Source organism: Mesoplodon bidens (assembly GCF_964165515.1).
Source record: "Mesoplodon bidens genome assembly, chromosome: 3".
NCBI lineage: Eukaryota > Metazoa > Chordata > Mammalia > Artiodactyla > Ziphiidae > Mesoplodon > Mesoplodon bidens.
Window position 1 is genome coordinate 134112242 of NC_138178.1, and position 16702 is coordinate 134128943.

At 40.1% G+C, this 16702-nt stretch overlaps 1 protein-coding gene and 1 long non-coding RNA gene across 3 annotated transcripts in view; one reads left to right on the top strand and one right to left on the bottom strand.

The window, feature by feature from the left end:
- The window catches only part of TMEM260 (transmembrane protein 260), a 60250-nt gene extending 47560 nt beyond the window's left edge, over positions 1-12690 (top strand). For both annotated transcript variants that reach the window (XM_081228349.1, XM_081228350.1), the window contains 4 exons: positions 2788-2964; positions 4454-4507; positions 6460-6550; positions 10919-12690. In XM_081228349.1, the coding sequence (XP_081084475.1) occupies positions 2788-2964; positions 4454-4507; positions 6460-6550; positions 10919-11173 (577 nt within the window). In that variant the 3' untranslated portion in view covers positions 11174-12690. The remainder of the gene's footprint in view (positions 1-2787; positions 2965-4453; positions 4508-6459; positions 6551-10918) is intronic.
- LOC308614163 lies at positions 2978-12777 on the bottom strand. The gene is made up of 3 exons (XR_014015361.1): positions 12684-12777; positions 4396-4577; positions 2978-3956 (listed from the first exon to the last, which is right to left on the bottom strand). It is a non-coding gene; the product is annotated as an uncharacterized lncRNA (long non-coding RNA).
- Between the last annotated feature and the right edge of the window lie 3925 nt (positions 12778-16702).

Below are 16702 nucleotides of genomic sequence, written 5' to 3' on the forward strand. Positions count from 1 at the left end.
TCCATGTTAAATTATTTTTACTATGTCTCTTGGTAAATTTTTTCAGTGGTTGCTCTTGGAATTACAGTATACAGACATACTTAACTTTTTATAGTCTACTTACTACTGCAAGTGAACTGTAGAAACCTTAGTGGCATATAAGTTCCTTTAACCTCCCCACTTTTGATTGAGTTGTCAAATATGTTAGACATGTGATAATTTTTGTTTTCAACCATCATACATATATTTTAAAATCTAAGAGAAAAGATAATCTAAAATATTTGTCCACATATTTACCAGATCTTTTGCTCTTCCTGCAATCCTGATATTCCAGGCTTCCCTCTTGTATCATTTCTCTTCATCTGAAATTAGTCCTTTAACATTTCTTTTAGAGCAAGACTGTTAGCAGTGATTAGTTTTCCTGTATCTGAAAATGTCTTTATTTCACCTTCATTTTTGAAGGATATTTCTGGATATGGAATTCTGGCTTGAGAGTTCTTTTTTTTCCCCCACCACTTTAACAATGTTATTTTATATCCTTTTGACATGCATGGTTTCTGATGAGAAATCTGCAGTTATTCAAATCATTGTTTCTCTTGTGTGAAATGTGTTGTTTTTCTCTGGCTGCTTTCAAGATTTTTTATTTGTCTTTGGTTTTCAGCAGTCTGATTATGATGTATCTGGGCATGAATTTCTTTGAGTTTAACCTACTTGGGATTTACTGAGTGTCTCGAATCTGAAAGATTATGTCTTTCACAAAATTTGGAAGCTTCCTGACGTTATTTAAGTACTTTTTCTGTCCCACCTTCTTTCTCTTCTCCTTCTGGGATTCTGATGACACCAGTGTTAGACCTTTTGATATTGTCCCACAGGTGCCTAAACTCTGTACATTTTTCTTAATATTTTTTCTCTTTGTTTAAATTGTATAATTTCTCTTGATCTGTCTTCAAGTTCACCCAGTGGAGGAGTAATAGGAATTTGCTCCCAACCTTTGGAACCACAGCTCCTCTGATTAGTGAGAAGTGTTCCCCTTCCTCAGAGCTATAGGGACCTGCCCAGCTGCCACTGCTGTAACTGTGCTGCTGCTGGCACAGTATTGCCTGGTGCCCAGGGAAGGAAAGAAGGGAAAACATCCTGGGGATTTCCTCTGCTCTCCCCAGTCCGTACAAGTTCCTTTTCCTGCCCTTTGGGCTAGGAAAAAGGGAGGGGGCTGGGCTTTTCTTGGAGTTCTTTCTGTCCTTACTTGGTATGTACTTTGGGGTTTCAGGCTTCCTTTGAGTCCAGGCCAGGTAATCCTGGAAGGGGAAAAGGGATAAACTCACTGCAGATTTGGTGGCACTTAGAATTCTGCTTTCTTCCTTCAATCTTCTTTCCACCATTTACTTTTCAGAGTCTTCAGATAGTTGTTCCAGGTCTTCTGTTCAGAAATTATAGTTGTGTGCAGTGAGAGAGACAGAATAGAATATGATGACTCCATCTTCCCTAGAACCAGAACTCTATTATGTTTTACTTTATGTCAGATATCTCACTTAATCTTAAACAGCTGTGAAAGGTAGTTCATACCTATTTCACTGATGAGGAGACCAGACACAGGTAATTAAGTAATTTCCCCCAAATCATAGGGGTAATACATAGTGGAAAAAATCCAGAATCTAAGCCAGAAGTTGTCTTGTTTCAAAGTTCATGAAGTTTTTACTTTCAAGTAATTGCTCCTAATATGCTCCTTTTTTTTTTCTACTTGGTAATAGCTGTTAAGGTATACACCAAAAATTGGAATAGAACCAGTCAATTATGATACTTTTGAGCCAAGCTTATTTAAACCACTTCTATTACGAATTTTTGCAGGATTTGAAGATGCTAATAGTCAAATCTAATTAATTTTATTCAGCAAATATTGTGTATTAGCTATGCATCATGCTATGTGGGATTTTGAATTAATTCAGAGATAGAGAGCCTATCCTCAGGATGCTTCTGGGCTTCTCAGAAAGATTTATAAATGAAGATAAGTTCAATAAAATAATGTTAAAAGAGATTAAAAATAAAATGCAATGGAAATTTGAGGAAGGAGAGATTAGTAGTAGTAGTAGTAGTACTACTACTACTATTTCCACCTATAAAATTTTAAAGGTATCAAATAATATGTATATTTACACATGAGACAGAACCACAGAAACATTCCTTGTAATAGTGCTTATCCCCACGTGATTTCTTACAATGTCCCAAACAGGTAGTTTTATCATTTATGTCTGTGTGCTTCGCCTCAACCTCCCAAACAGCATTTTTTACACTAATATCAATGTAAATTTATTTATTTTTGGCTGCATTGGGTCTTTGTTGCTGTGCACGGGCTTTTCTCTAGTTGCGGCGAGCAGAGGCTACTCTTCGTTGTGGTGCACAGGCTTCTCATTGCGGTGGCTTCTCTTGTTGCAGAGCATGTGCTCTAGGTGCGTGGGCTTCAGTAGTTGTGGCATGCGAGCTCGGTAGTTATGGCTCACGGGCTCTAGAGTGCAGGCTCAGTAGTGGTGGCACATGGGCTTAGTTGCTCCGCGGCATGTGGGATCTTCCCGGACTAAGGATCGAACCTGTGTTCCCTACATTGGCAGGTGGATTCCCAACCACTGCACCACCAGGGAAGTCCCTCAATGTAAATTTAAAACAATCTATTTGGGAGAGATTTAAATAAACCAGAGTGTTCACAAATGGTTTATTGGTAACCAAGGTTTAAAGAGTCAGAAATGACCCTTCATGAGCTATACTTAAACATTTAGAACTTTAAGTTAAAAATGCATATTTTTCTGTTTTCAATAGAAAAGAAACATTTGTTTGCATAGGAATTCATGAAGGCGACCCAACCTGGAAAAAGAACTATTCACTTTGGCCATGGGGTTCTTGTGACAAATTAGTTTCTTCGGAGATTGTATTCAACCCTGAGGAGTGGATTAAACTTACGAGAAACATCTATAACTGGACTGAAGACTATGGAAGGTATGGAGAGCAGTTATGTTTTTCGTCAGTGTATAGCCATTTTGTGTGCCTAAAAAACTTACTAAATTTTGAGATGCCTTTTTATTATTTGATGTATTTTGTGTTTTTTTATTAGTAGTTAATATTGTTATTTGCTGCCCACAGAGTATTGTAATAGAGAAAGAGAACATATATTTCTTGTCCTCAGGCTTGGAGATGGAGGAAGGGCGGTGGTGGTAGATTGGGCACCACAGTAGTTAAACATGTGCCACCGTCCACCTCCAGCTGTTGTAATGCTACACGGTCCACCATCCTGTAGCTTAGACCCTAAAAGTGGAAGAGGTTTATTAACTGCAACAGAGCTTTAAAAGGCACTCACTCTGTTGCCCATGATAGTTTCCACCTGCATAAACTCATATTTTTTTTCCTTCAAGAATGGCAGATCACTTCTCTGTAGGGAAGACTGGGACTTGAGTAACTTTTTCTTCAGTTGTTTGTCATCAGCCTTGGTCTGTCGTTTTGGGCATGATTAGTCTTCCTGGAAGCATTTCTCCCTAGACTTGACTCTCTCCCATATGGAAGATGAGTCACCATCTGAAGATAGGTGTCTCCATTGCCTATTTTTTAAATTATGAATTATTCAAAGATTAGATAATTATTACTTATAATTTAAGAACAACAGTCAAGATCATATGAACAAATGGTGCCAAAGTTTTTTGAGTCAATATGAGCAAGTAGACCACATTGCTCTGCACCAGTGAGAGCTGGATAAGTAGTTCTACATCAGAGTGCTCTGTGACGGGAATTCCCTGGCAGTCAAGTGGTTAGGACTCAGCGCTTTCACTGCCGTGGCCCAGGTTCAGTCCCTGGTCGGAGAACTAAGATCCCACAAGCTGCACGGTGCGGCCAAAAAAAAGTACTCTGTGACCATTGTGAGGAAAAGTTAGAAAATCACCTGTTCTCCAAACAGCTGACAACAGTACAGGTACATGGCATCACTCATTATCTCCATTCTGTCAAAATAGATACATAATAAAAGAAACTTTAATAAAGTGAAAAAAAAATCAGCAAATGGTTCAGCCACTGTTTCTGGAGCAGCATCCTAGCTCCAGCAATGATTTATCCAAGCCGGGAGTCCCCTCTCTTTACAGCTCAGTGGCTCTTAGCTGTGTCCATAGAGTGACCCAGGCCTCACCCCTGCCCCATCGCCCACCTGACAGTTCTTAGGAACAGCTGGCTCCCCAAATGCCTCCAGCCTCTTCCCACTAATCTTTAGTTTGCCCCCGTGAGGCACCGGGGCTCATTATGCAGATTAAGAATACATTCACCAAAACCTCAAATTCCTAATGATCAAATTTTTCTAGGAGAATAAGTTTGTTATTTTGGTCTCTATCAGTACTTCAGGATGCAGCCTATTTTATTTGCCTTGTAAGATTATAAAACAAGAATTACATGTCCACAGCAGTAAAGGTAGTAGCAGAAACATGTTACTGTTTTCTTGTAACTGCAGGTTTGCTCCATCTTCCTGGGAATCTGTGGCCAATGAAGAGATGTGGCAAGCCAGGTAAATAATGTACACGTGTGTGTTTGCAGTCTGTTTGTAATGCAGCAGAAGAGCCTCTGGCGCTTTTCACCTGGGGAGTAGTGGTGCGTGGGGATCATAAAAATAATACTTATGAGCAATTATTTTGTTTGAGGCATTGTACTAATCATTAACCATGCATAATCTCATTTCATCCTCACAATAACCTGTGAAGAAGTTATTATTATCCCCGTTTTACAAAAGAACAAACTGGAGGTAGAGAGGTTACTTGTCCAAGGCCACATAGTTCTACCAATAGAGTCCAAAACTTACATCTGTCTGACTCTGGAACATTCCTAATTCCTATGCTCTCCTATCTCAACTAAACCAAAGTGAGTGTAATTGATTGAGGAGAAGTTGATAATTACAACCCTGTCTCCATGTGTAATGTGCTAGTTAATTATTTAAGCACTTATTGAAAACTTCCTAGAGACCAGGCACTGTGCTAGGCATGGAAGCTACACATATGAATATGACACAGTTCCTACTCTCAAGGAGCTCAGTCTAATGGAGCAGACAGACATGTTCAAAGAGATCTGACTATTCATGTGCTAGATACTGTACTTTCCTGTTGTTCCTGTGTGGAACAAATACTTCATGGTGATGCTCTTGACTCTCTGGGTTCCTGTCATTCTTTTAAAATATTCAAAACATCTAACACTAACAGACTTTGGCCTAAATATTAATGTAAAAGTCCTAAGTGATGCAGACAGGGGTACCAAGTATGAAGTGCTTCCTCCAGTAAAAATGTGTTGATGCCCACTCTGGGCCAGGGACTGTGCTTTGCACCAAGAATTGAGTTAGGGTGTAAAGGGCTTACATAACATTTAAAGAGGTTTTTTAAAAAACTGTCAAGAGGGACTTCCCTGGCGGTCCAGTGGTTGGGACTTTGCCTTCCGGTGCGGGGGGTGCGGGTTCAATCCCTGGTTGGGGAGCTGGGATCCCGCATGCCTCGTGGCCAAAGGGCCAAAGCATAAAGCAGGGGCAACGTTGTGACAGATGCAATAAAGACTTTGAAAGTGGTCCACATCAAAAAAATCTTTAAAAAAAATTGCTAAGAAATGGTTCTTGACAAAATAACAATTACAAAAAAAGATACAGTTTTTGCAGTAGTGTTTTTGAAAAAGTCAGCAAATTGCATATTTCAAGTTATCAGCCCAGTTATAGGAACAAATACTTGCTTTGAAGAACTAATCAAAGATACACCGAATGTCTCCACAATTCCTCACTGTGATTGAATGCGGGAAAGCTGGGGGAGAAATCACATAAAAGAAGAAAGCAGGTCATTATTCAGGCTATTGATTTAATTGGTGTGCTGAATACAATTTGGATGAGTTCGTGTGGTCAAAGAGTCCAGCCATCTTTGAAGAACTGGTCACACATGGCATGAACCGTCGCGATGGGTAGCTTCAGGGATATGCTGACAAACTCAGCAAGTCTCCGCCTCCTAGCTGCTCTTGCATAATGAAATGTACATCTGGAGGGAAGATGATGTACAATAGGGATGATGAACATAAGCTTTTTTCTAAGATTTGGCAGTAGGTGTGAATGCAGTGTCTTGGGATGGCGGGGGGAGGATTACTGTTGGTTCAGAGTAAACTTTTTTTTTTTGTGGTACATGGGCCTCTCGCTGTTGTGGCCTCTCCCGTTGCGGAGCACAGGCTCCGGACGCGCAGGCTCAGCGGCCATGGCTCACAGGCCCAGCCGCTCCGCGGCACGTGAGGTCCTCCTGGACCGGGGCACGAACCTGTGTCCCCTGCATCGGCAGGCGGACTCTCTACCACTGCGCCACCAGGGAAGCCCCAGAGTAAACTATTAATATGAGAGAAGTGAAAAGAATACAATAAATGGTTTTGCATGTTCCTTATCAATGGAAAAGCCTGACAGATTTAGCTTTGAATGTAAAATTGACATGAACACCCTCCCACTCCCAGGATGAAAACACCGTTCTTCATCTTCAACCTGGCAGAAACCGCAAGTTTGCCTTCAAATGTGAAAGCTCAACTCTACACTCACGCGTATAACGTATGTTATACTTTTACATATATAAATTTATTTGGTGGGAGGGTGGTGGCTGTTGGGGATGGAGAAAGGGTGTATCACAGTAGAGTTTTTACTTTTTTGTTTCCAGCTTTATTTGGCATTATAAAGCAGTATAAATGGAAAAATAGTCATGTGTATCACAAATAATATCTAAAGTAAATGGCTGTGGTCCGCAAAATAATGAAAGAGGTTCATGTCCTAATCTTCAGAACCTATGAATATATGGCCTTACATGGCAAAGGGCACTTTGCAGATGTGATTAAGGATCTTGCGGTGGGGAGATTATCCTGGATTATCCGGGTGGGCCCAGCGTAATCACAAGGGTCCTTAGAAGAAGGAGGCAGGAAGGTCAGAGTCAGAGAAGGAGATGTGGCGTTGCAAGCAGAGGTCAGAGAGAAAGACTTAAAAGATTGCCACACATGTGGCCTGGAAGATGGAGGAAGGGGCCACACGTTAGGGAGTGCAGGCAGCCTCTGGAAGCTGGAAAGGGCAAGGAAATAGATTCCTGAGCCTCCAGAAGGAACACAGCCCTGCTGATTTTACAAAAACCTTGATTTTTATGACTTTTGACCCCTAGAAGTATTCGATAATACATTTATATTGTTTTAAGCCACTACATTTGTGGTGATTAGTTACAACAGCAATAGGAAACTAATATGATGGCTTTATTTAAAAAAAGAAACAAGTTCTGATGGGTTGCCCTCTATGCAAAATCATGACCCGGCTACACTTGAAATGATCAGGCTGTGGCTGGTTGGGATTTCTTTTTTTTTAAAATTAATTAATTAATTTTTATTTCTTTCTTTTTGGCTGCGTTGGGTCTTCGTTGCTGTGCACAGGCTTTCTCTAGTTGCGGCGAGCGGGGGCTACTCTTTGTTGCAGTGCACAGGCTTCTCATTGTGGTGGCTTCTCTTGTTGTGGAGCATGGGCTCTAAGGCGTGTGGGCTTCAGTAGCTGTGGCACTCGGGCTCAGTAGTTGTGGCTCGCGGGCTCTAGAGCGCAGGCTTAGTAATTGTGATACATGGCTTAGTTGCTCCGGGGCATGTGGGATCTTCCTGAACCAGGGCTTGAACCCGTGTCCCCTGCATTGGCAAGCGGATTCTTAACCACTGCACCACCAGGGAAGCCCTGGTTGGGATTTTATGAGAGAGGTAAAGGGCCATGGAGAGTGGCTCTGTCTTCTGATGTGGCCCCAGGAAACCAAACAGCCTTCACATCCAGCCACACTGAGACTCTTGCTTAGCTGGTCCTCTGTGATGGCAAAGGGAGTACAGAGCAGAGGCTTGCTTTGCTGTAGCACTATGTTAACAAGTCCCTGCTTTTCTGTGATTTATAGCACTGAGCTCTTCATCACCTTCAGAGATAGTCTTGGAGCCTGCTCTGTAGGAAATAGACATTCTGGCGAAGGCCAATAAGAACAGAGCCCAGGAGCTGTATGTCTAAGCAAGTGAGGAGGTATTTCTGCTGTCTCTGGGCTGCTGTAGATCTACTCAGCCAGGGCACTTGTTTGGTGCTGAGTCAAAATTGCATGGTGTCCAATTAGTATGACAGATTTTACTCCTCAATTTTGTGCTCATTGGTCCATTGTTTATTCATTTATTCATTCACTCACAGAGCATTTATGGAGCACCCAGTCTGTACCAAATACTGTGATGGAGACAATCAGGAATATTCCCTGCTGTCAAAGAGGCACAAGCTAGAGAGAGAGATGGAAGATGAGGTCCTCAGCTAATTCAGTCGTGAGAGTTAGGAGAGGTTTGCAGAGGTGCGGTGGGAGCAGAGAGCAGCATATGAGTACAGCCTTCTGGGGAGGGGGTGGTGAGGAAGGGAGGGAAGGCTTCTAGGGGAGATGTCACCGCAGTGTCATCTTGAAAGATCAGAAGGAACTGGCCAGGCAGATGTGGGGCAGGGTAGCGAGAAAGTGGGGGAGGGCGGACAGTCCATAAGGACGGAACCACAGGGACAAAGGTGGAAACCTCCTAGGTGCCCACTCAAGGAGAGCCAGGGACTAGTTATAGGAAGCGGCATGCTGGAGTTCTGTCTGGCAGTCAGGAGGTCCAGGTTCAAGGCCTGCTCCACCATTCACTGTCAACTGTGAGCCAGTTAACCTTTCCAGACCTCTATTTTTTCTTAAAAAAAAAAAAGTGGACTGTAAACTTTATAGATTCTCTCTTATATCCTGGTCATATCCAGTTCATCTCTAATACCCTGTATAATTCTGTGAAAAACAAGTAGTATTTAGTTGGGAGAAATCTGAGACTTACTAATATTTTATATTCTCATCAGTGATCTGTTCCATGGTCAGTTGTTAGGCCACCACTGAAGCTAATTCATGGATTTATTGTCCCTTTGGGCCTGTAAGCATTACTCTGTTCAGTGAACACAAGTCTGTAGCAGCTATAGGTATCTCCTTCACATATGTCTCCAGATGTGTAACAATATTTGCAAGAAAAATGAAGCCAAAAACTCCATGGGTCAACACAAATCAGCCCCTAGTACAGGTTTTTCAAGAACATTCTTGTTAGCTATAAAAGATATTTTTGTTATTATTTACATTATCCTGCTCAATAGCTTATACAGAACATTAAGTTCAGGTATAGTGGAAGAGCAAGAATGATCTTTGTTATCTTTAGGAAAACATCTGATACATTGAAGATCTCCCCCCAAGACAGAATACGTTCCCCTAACACTAATGTCACAGTGATACACGCCTAGAGGGGGAAATGTAATTCCACATGATGAGAAATGACTCTTAGCTTCTTAAGATACAGCACATGTGGCCTAATGGGCCATCCAGAATGAGTCGATGTTCTAGAAAAGGGTAGCGTAGTTGTTCTGATGTCTGAAGACTGAAGCAGGGAGGTCATGAGGTGCCTCTTAGTCTCCTGAGCCATCGGGAAATGAAGTGTTAGCGTCTGTCTTGCACTCCAGAACCTTATCAGGATTTTGAAAACTTGGGAAAGAAAAGAACCTGAGCAGTTCCTGCGCGCCTACTTTGTTCCGGGCAGCCTGCCGTGCATTTTACACATGTCCCTCATCAGAGGGAGGCTTGGGAAGAGGAGCAACGGACAGGGGAAAAAAACCCAAAAAACTATGAGGAAAGGTGGAGAAGCTTTGAATATTTTACTAAGAAAATAAACGGGTAGGAGGCTGACTTAATGCTTTGATGTCTATGAAAGTGCGAGGTGACTCTCCTATTTTATGGAGCGAAGAGAACTAAGGGGAAAATAGCTTTAAAAGGCAGCGTGAGGACTGAGGGTTATTAAATATCAAAAGGACATATCAAATATGGACTGGGGACTTTTTCATGGGGATGTTGTTTTGAAATAGATTAGGTAGGCATTTGTCTGCTCTGGAGTAGGGGTTGGGGAAATAGATAATATAATTGGGTCCCTTTCAACTGGATGATGTAATGAGTATAGTTCTAATTCAGAAAGCCCTTGTCCCTGGAGAAAGCATCATTGCTTGTCCTGTGCTCTCATGGAGGCTACTGTTTAACTCAAGTGCCTGTGGATCTGACTCCAATTTGATAATCCCCAAGAAGCCTGTGAAATTCCCAAATAAGCAAGTATAATATTCTGTTTTGTAGGTTTACATCTACTTTTTGGTTTATTTGTTAAATTTTGATGTTTTTCCTCTGGAAAACTCAATATTAAAGATTCTAACTCTATCCAATTAATACTATCTCTGATATTGAAAAACAAAATTCTGAATTCCTGTGGGCAAAGTTTTAACTATGAAAATTGTAATTTTAGGACACTGTGAAGATTTTCAATATCTCACTTTAAGGATGTCTCTTAAATTCTATTATGCCCAGTCTGTTTGATGCTGGAGTTGTTTGATGTGCTTTATTGTTGCTATTGTTATTGCTGTTGTTTATAATATAGAGAGAAATTTATGTAAGAATGAGGGACAAAATTTAAATTTCTTTAAGTTCTTTTTCCATGCAGTTTTCTAAAGAAAGCTATTTTTTTCTCCAATAGCTAAATTTAGAGTTTCAGCCTTTCTGCCTGTTGAGTAAATAGCTTTCCATGAATTAGAACTAAATCCCTTTCTCAGAACGTCTTTCTGGAGGAAGAGCATTTTGTCCTGACACAGTGTGTCTTAGGTTCCCTCTGCAACATCCAAAAAACCCCAGAAGCAGTTTTAGATGAGGCACATTTGCCTCCTGTTACTGTAATAATTATAGTAACATCCTTGCATTTTCTGCATGGCCTAGCAACAATTAGATTTTTACTGTAGGCTGCTTGGATGTTTTTTTCTTGTGTTAATTTCTCTGTGTTTTCAGGGTTTTTTTTGAAAAAAGTCAAGGGATAACAATGGAATACCAACATTTTTGCTGTCTTCCAGCTTTATAAGGAGATTGTGTATTTACGAAAGGAACATCCAGTGAACTGGCATAAGAACTATGCCATCGCCTGTGAACGGATGCTGCGCCTTCGGGAAAGAGGTGCAGACCCTGAACTCTTGTTATCTGAAACCATCAGACACTTCCATCTCTACACTCAGAAGGCCCAGAATGATCCACAGCTGGCCGATATTTCAGTTGCTCTAAAACACCTAAGAAAAGAACTGCAAAGTCTGAGAAATATGAAAAATGGCTGAGACAGCAAACTGTGAAAAACCTGCTTGGCGTTTGGCTTCCAAAATCTAAAAGTTTTTCATCCAAGAAAAGAAACAGCATAAAAAAATGGAAGCCTAAGTCATCTCCCAGATACAAGTACATGGTGCAGCCGTACTGTTTCGGGGCGGGGGGCGGTTAGAGACTGAGATGTGCTATTTATGCAAATTCTATTTAGCCCATGTTACTGAATTAGCATTTCAGCGAGAATATTTTGAAAAATCTTCCTACTTCCACAGTCTTTCACCAAATGAGTTGCTTGATTAGATTCTAGAAGAGAATGAACTGTTTTCATATACTTAAAATATTGACCATGAATCTTAAGGGGCCCTGCTTATTGGGATTGGTATTGAAATTAAATCCTTAAAACATTAATACCATACCAAAGACATTCTTTGTTTCCGAGAAGTGAAATCATTTTTTTTTTTACGAATGAATCTTGTTATGCTTCAAGTTAGAATACTGTTGTTTCGTTTTTTTTGTTTTTTTTTTTGAGTAGCTGTGGTTGTTACATAATCTCACACTTCAAACGAAATACCAACCAAATGGTATTTTGAAAAGGTTGGGGTTTTATTGTCTTAGATCATTCTCTGAAATCACTAAAAAATTAAGCTAGTTGTTGTCTGCTTTTTTTTCAGTTGCTTAAACTGATTGGCAAGTAAAAAGGATTTTGTCTTTCCTTAATTAATTTTATATTCATGTTTTACTTCCATTTGGACTCATAAATCTGGGCCCAATAATTAGTCCTGCTGCCAAAATGCCAAAAAAAAAAAAAAGGGCAGGGACTTGGGGGGTGTGGGGAAGTGGTTCAATAAATTCATTTCTGTTACAAGCATCTTTTATACATATTACTAAAGAGAACATAGTAAGAAATGCAAATAATAGTTCTTTATTTTATTATGACAGTTAATTAATAGCAACCTGTTTTAATGAATAAAGTCACTCAGAGTCCTTCAGCACTTCCTAAGTAGAGGCCTGAATCTGTAGGGATTCTTTTCCCCCCAATTGTATAGCTCCTAGACTCCAAGAACTATATAGGCCCCTGTATAGAAATGCTCACTAATGAAGAGGGAGGGCTAGAAGCTTGTCTGCATTCAAAGATCACTGGTGAGTCATTCAGCAAGAAAAGGCCCCTTACCAGGAATAGTCACAGTTCCGTGGCATTGTACTAGCAAAAGGGTCTGATCAAAGGTCTCCTGTGGAGCTTGCATGGTTCCCTTTCATACTACGACCATAATTAAAACCACTAATTCTCTTTTAAAATGCTGCAGGATGCCATGTAGGCATCTGTCTGGAGTGTCCTTTGTGATGTCATAAGCTGTTAAGGACCAGTGCCGAGGGCTTTTGAGTGAAATGCCAGTCATGAAGGTGCTTCAAGACAAGGGTGCCTCTAAAAGCTTGACAGGGCCTTGACTGCACAATTCGAGCTGAATTTGCCCCTTGTCAGCTGCCAGTAAATAAATCTCAAAGGGGGAAAAGCTGAAGTTTCATTACCTGATCCATGGGGCTTTGTTGGTTTTGGCATCACACAGGGGAAGCTCTTGCCCCTCCATTCTCTGGATTTGAAGATGTCCATTGGAGCCTGCAGTGCCTGGACGGGGTTCAGAGCGGAACCTTTTGAAGAGTGTCAATAGTTGTAACAGTTCAGCTGTTAGGAAGACAAATAAATGGAGGAGCTCATTAATCCGCTTTTGGCTCTCAGTGCCTTTTGCCCTTTTATCACAGCCTTATTAGGCTCCTACTCATCTTGAACCAGAAAAAAATGAATTGAAGTTGTTGAGTACTAATTGGCAAAGACTTTTAATCATGGGCCAAGAACTTTCACTGACTTGAAAGTAACTTCTCCACAGGGAAGAGCCAAAAACCTGGTTTACCTTAAAACAAAAACCTGTTGGAGTGCGGTGTGGTGTAAAAATTTAAGGAAGCATTGATAAATTGTCTAAGTGGATCCATTTGAGAGAATTATATAAGATTATGATTTCCACTTTTCTTTAAAAAAAGTACAATAAAATTCATATATGCGTTCCCTGGAAATGCATTGTCTTTATTATTTCAGAAAAGAGATTGCATGCGTATGTGAGATGATCATATTGGTTTTGAACATCTACATATTGTATATGGAATAATATGTAAATATTCACCTCAGCATCTATATACACATCTGGTGTTGGAGTAATATTTCCTATTTATGGCCTTAAGAATGGAAAGTGAGGGCCTCTTTTTGAAAATATCTGCATTTTAAATGTGTCTATAATGTGGTACTACATATATGCCTGAATATGCTTTGCATATTGACTGTTGTCTGATGGTACGTAGATTATTCTGTATTTGTGCATCAGTGGCTTTGGACCACTCTCTGTTTGAGAAAGCAATGATATGATGGCCCACAGTAGACAGGATCCTAATCATTTAAATTTCCAAAAACCAGCAGTGAATGAAAAAAGAGCAAACTGAGCTGAGATTTTGGGATGTTGGGCTTCATTCCCAGATCAACTACTTTGAAGAATTCTTTCCTTTCTACTGTGTGAGGTTAAACAAGTTGCTTTCTTTGTCTTTCTCTTACTTCTCCTTGGCTGGTACACAAACACCATAAAATCTGACAGAAGGGGTATCCTTTAGTCTAACCCCCGACATGGAAGAGGATGTGAAGGAGGTGACTTCTGCAGGTTTTGGCTGGCATTCTCCTAGCAGTGTCCCTGGAGTGCCGTGGGTTGGCAGGATGACAGGAACCCTGCAAGGCCAAGTTCTGCCTGGACTTTGGCCTGAGGAGCAAGTGGGAGCCAGCAAAACTGTCTGCCTCTCCACATGCTGTGGTGCCCTCCTGCCCAGCACCGAGGCTGGCACACACCAGAGTGGAGAGGGAGATTGTGGCTTCCATGTTCCCTAACAAACCTCCCCAGCCCTGTTCCTGCTGATGGAGGTATGCTTGCTTCTTGCTATTGACTTTCCTCTTCTCTTTGTTTTTTCAAAGGATCCTTTTTTTTTTTTTTTAATGCTTTTGTTCTATGACTCAAAATGCAGCCAAAATAGAAGTGAATCAATGACTAGTGTCCTATTTTGAAGTCTTCTAATAGAAATTGTGAAATGTTATTTCTGCCTATATTCGTAGTCCTTTCTAATGACAGAACCATGATGTTTAGCCTTTATTATACTTAAATAAAGCCATTTTGAGTGTTAGGATTATTGTATGATACCCTGCTGATTTCTTTAAGTCATCAGATTAGGATATGAAGAGTAGATTTTTAATTTATATTTTGAAAGTTAAACAGTGTGAGTCCTTTTTCATAGTTCCTACCAATATCCCTCAGAATTTAGAAATGTTAATACTTTTAATATTCAGGACAAAAAGTTAACACCAAAGATTTTTTTTTTAAAGTGGATCCTATTACAGCAAATCCTTTTACTCTGTTTTAACTCTGGTATATTTTGTAAAAGCACCAATGTAGAGTATTACTTAAAATTCTGTTCTTCTAACTGGCTCCAAGTCCTATGGTTCAGTAAAGAAAAAACTCAAACTCAGTAAGAGATTCACACTGCTTTGTTCATCCTCATATTTTGCTGTGAATGCAAACCCATTCTAAGGCTTATACTCACAAACAAATAAGTAATGTTTCCAGGGATTCTGGAAACATCTAAAGGCCAAGATCTTGGCACAGCATTACAGAGCAAACAGGGAGCTAAAGCTTTAGCCGCGATCATATTCAATGAAGACGTCATTGTCAGTACCCTCTAAAGGTCTGTTTGATTTGGATCAGCGTGGACGGTATAAAACAAGCCTCAGGAATAGCACGATATGCTTACCTGGATATCGGAAGGTAAACTAGTAGGAATATATCTTGAGGAAGGGATTTTTCTGAAAAAAAAAATCTGATTGCTCTTCAACAATGTAACATATATTTGTATATCCTGGAAAGATTAGCTTATGTCATATTGCAAAAAGAAAAAGATGGGAGAGACAGGTAGAGGTTACAAAACTGTAAACATAGAGCCTGAAATTATTGCCCTGTAAATAGAGTTATCTGGATCTTTTCCACCGATCCCAAGTGTTATTGGTGAGGGTTAATTTTCAATAGCACAGATATTGTGATGATTTTAAAAAGTTGATAAGTTTGAGAAAGTTTCAAGATATAGATCGAATACAAAGGCAAATAATTGGACCATGTTCCCATCCACGTGATCCAACTTCACAGAGCACCTAAGTAGTTGCAAGTCTTTTTGTACATAATTGCCATTAGATGAGGTTAATGTTAAATAAATGTCTAATAAAAGATAAATAGAAATAAGCCCAATTGAAGTTTTAACCCATTCAGAATGTTAATTGTTTAGAATCTGTTATAAATCTGTACAGGTAGTATGGGGGGTAACATAGGTGAATTATAATTTTTATATTGGTAAATTCATTATATATTATAAACTAATAAATGAAGATTACATCCTGTTTTTTAAAATATGCAAACAAACCATAACCATCTTCTATTTTAGAAATGTTATCTGGGGACTTCCCTGGTGGTCCAGTGGTTAAGAATCTGCCTTCCAATGCACGGGATGCAGGTTTGATCCCTGGTCGGGGAACTAAGATCCCACATGCCACAGGGCAACTAAGCCCTTAAGCCTCAACTACTGAGCACATGAGCCACAGCTAGAGAGAAGCCCATGTGCCACAACTAGAGAAAAGCCCGTGCACCACAACGAGAGAGAAACCCGTGCCACAATGAAGAGCCCACACGCCGCAACGAAGATCCCACGTACTTAGCTGCGTTGCAACTAAGACCCAACGCAGCCAAAAATAAAAAGTAAATAAATAAATATTTAAAAAAAAAGAAATGCTCTCTGAGGAGTTATTTTATAATATAACCTTTTAGAGAAAATCTTCGGAGATTTCTCTCATATAAATAAGATATTCCCTAATGGTTGAACCATTGGAAATACCCTTAATACCTGTGGTTGTCACTTATATGCAAAAGTATGTGTGATTAAAGCCACAAAGGGAACAATGCTTGTGAAGTCAGACCCAATTTTCTCTTCCTTGGATTATAGTGTGATGGAACCTAAATGAATCACTTATTACCGCACATCCTTGAGTACCATCTGAGACACAAGAAATCCCTGTAATACCTGGCATGCCAAGACTTCTCAAAAACTGCCACAGAGGATTTGAGGACAGGGTAAAAGATGCAAGGACTAGAATCTTGTTACAGTATCTTCCCCCAAAATGGGTTTTGAAAGTGGAAGGAAAACATATAATTGTTTTATTTATTAAAAAAAAATTTTTTTTGCCTGCACCATGCAGTTTGTGGGACTTTAGCTCCCTGACCAGGGATCAAACCCGGGCCCCCTGCAGTGGAAGCACGGATATCCTAACCACTGGACCACCAGAAAATTCCCTAAAATTGTTTTATTATTAACAGTGATTTTAAAAGTTAATATTTAAAAAAATGAAGGGCTCTTTTAAAATACTCTAGCAAAAGCCACAGAAGCTTTAAAAGGGGTTGTTTATAAATAGAAGATGATTC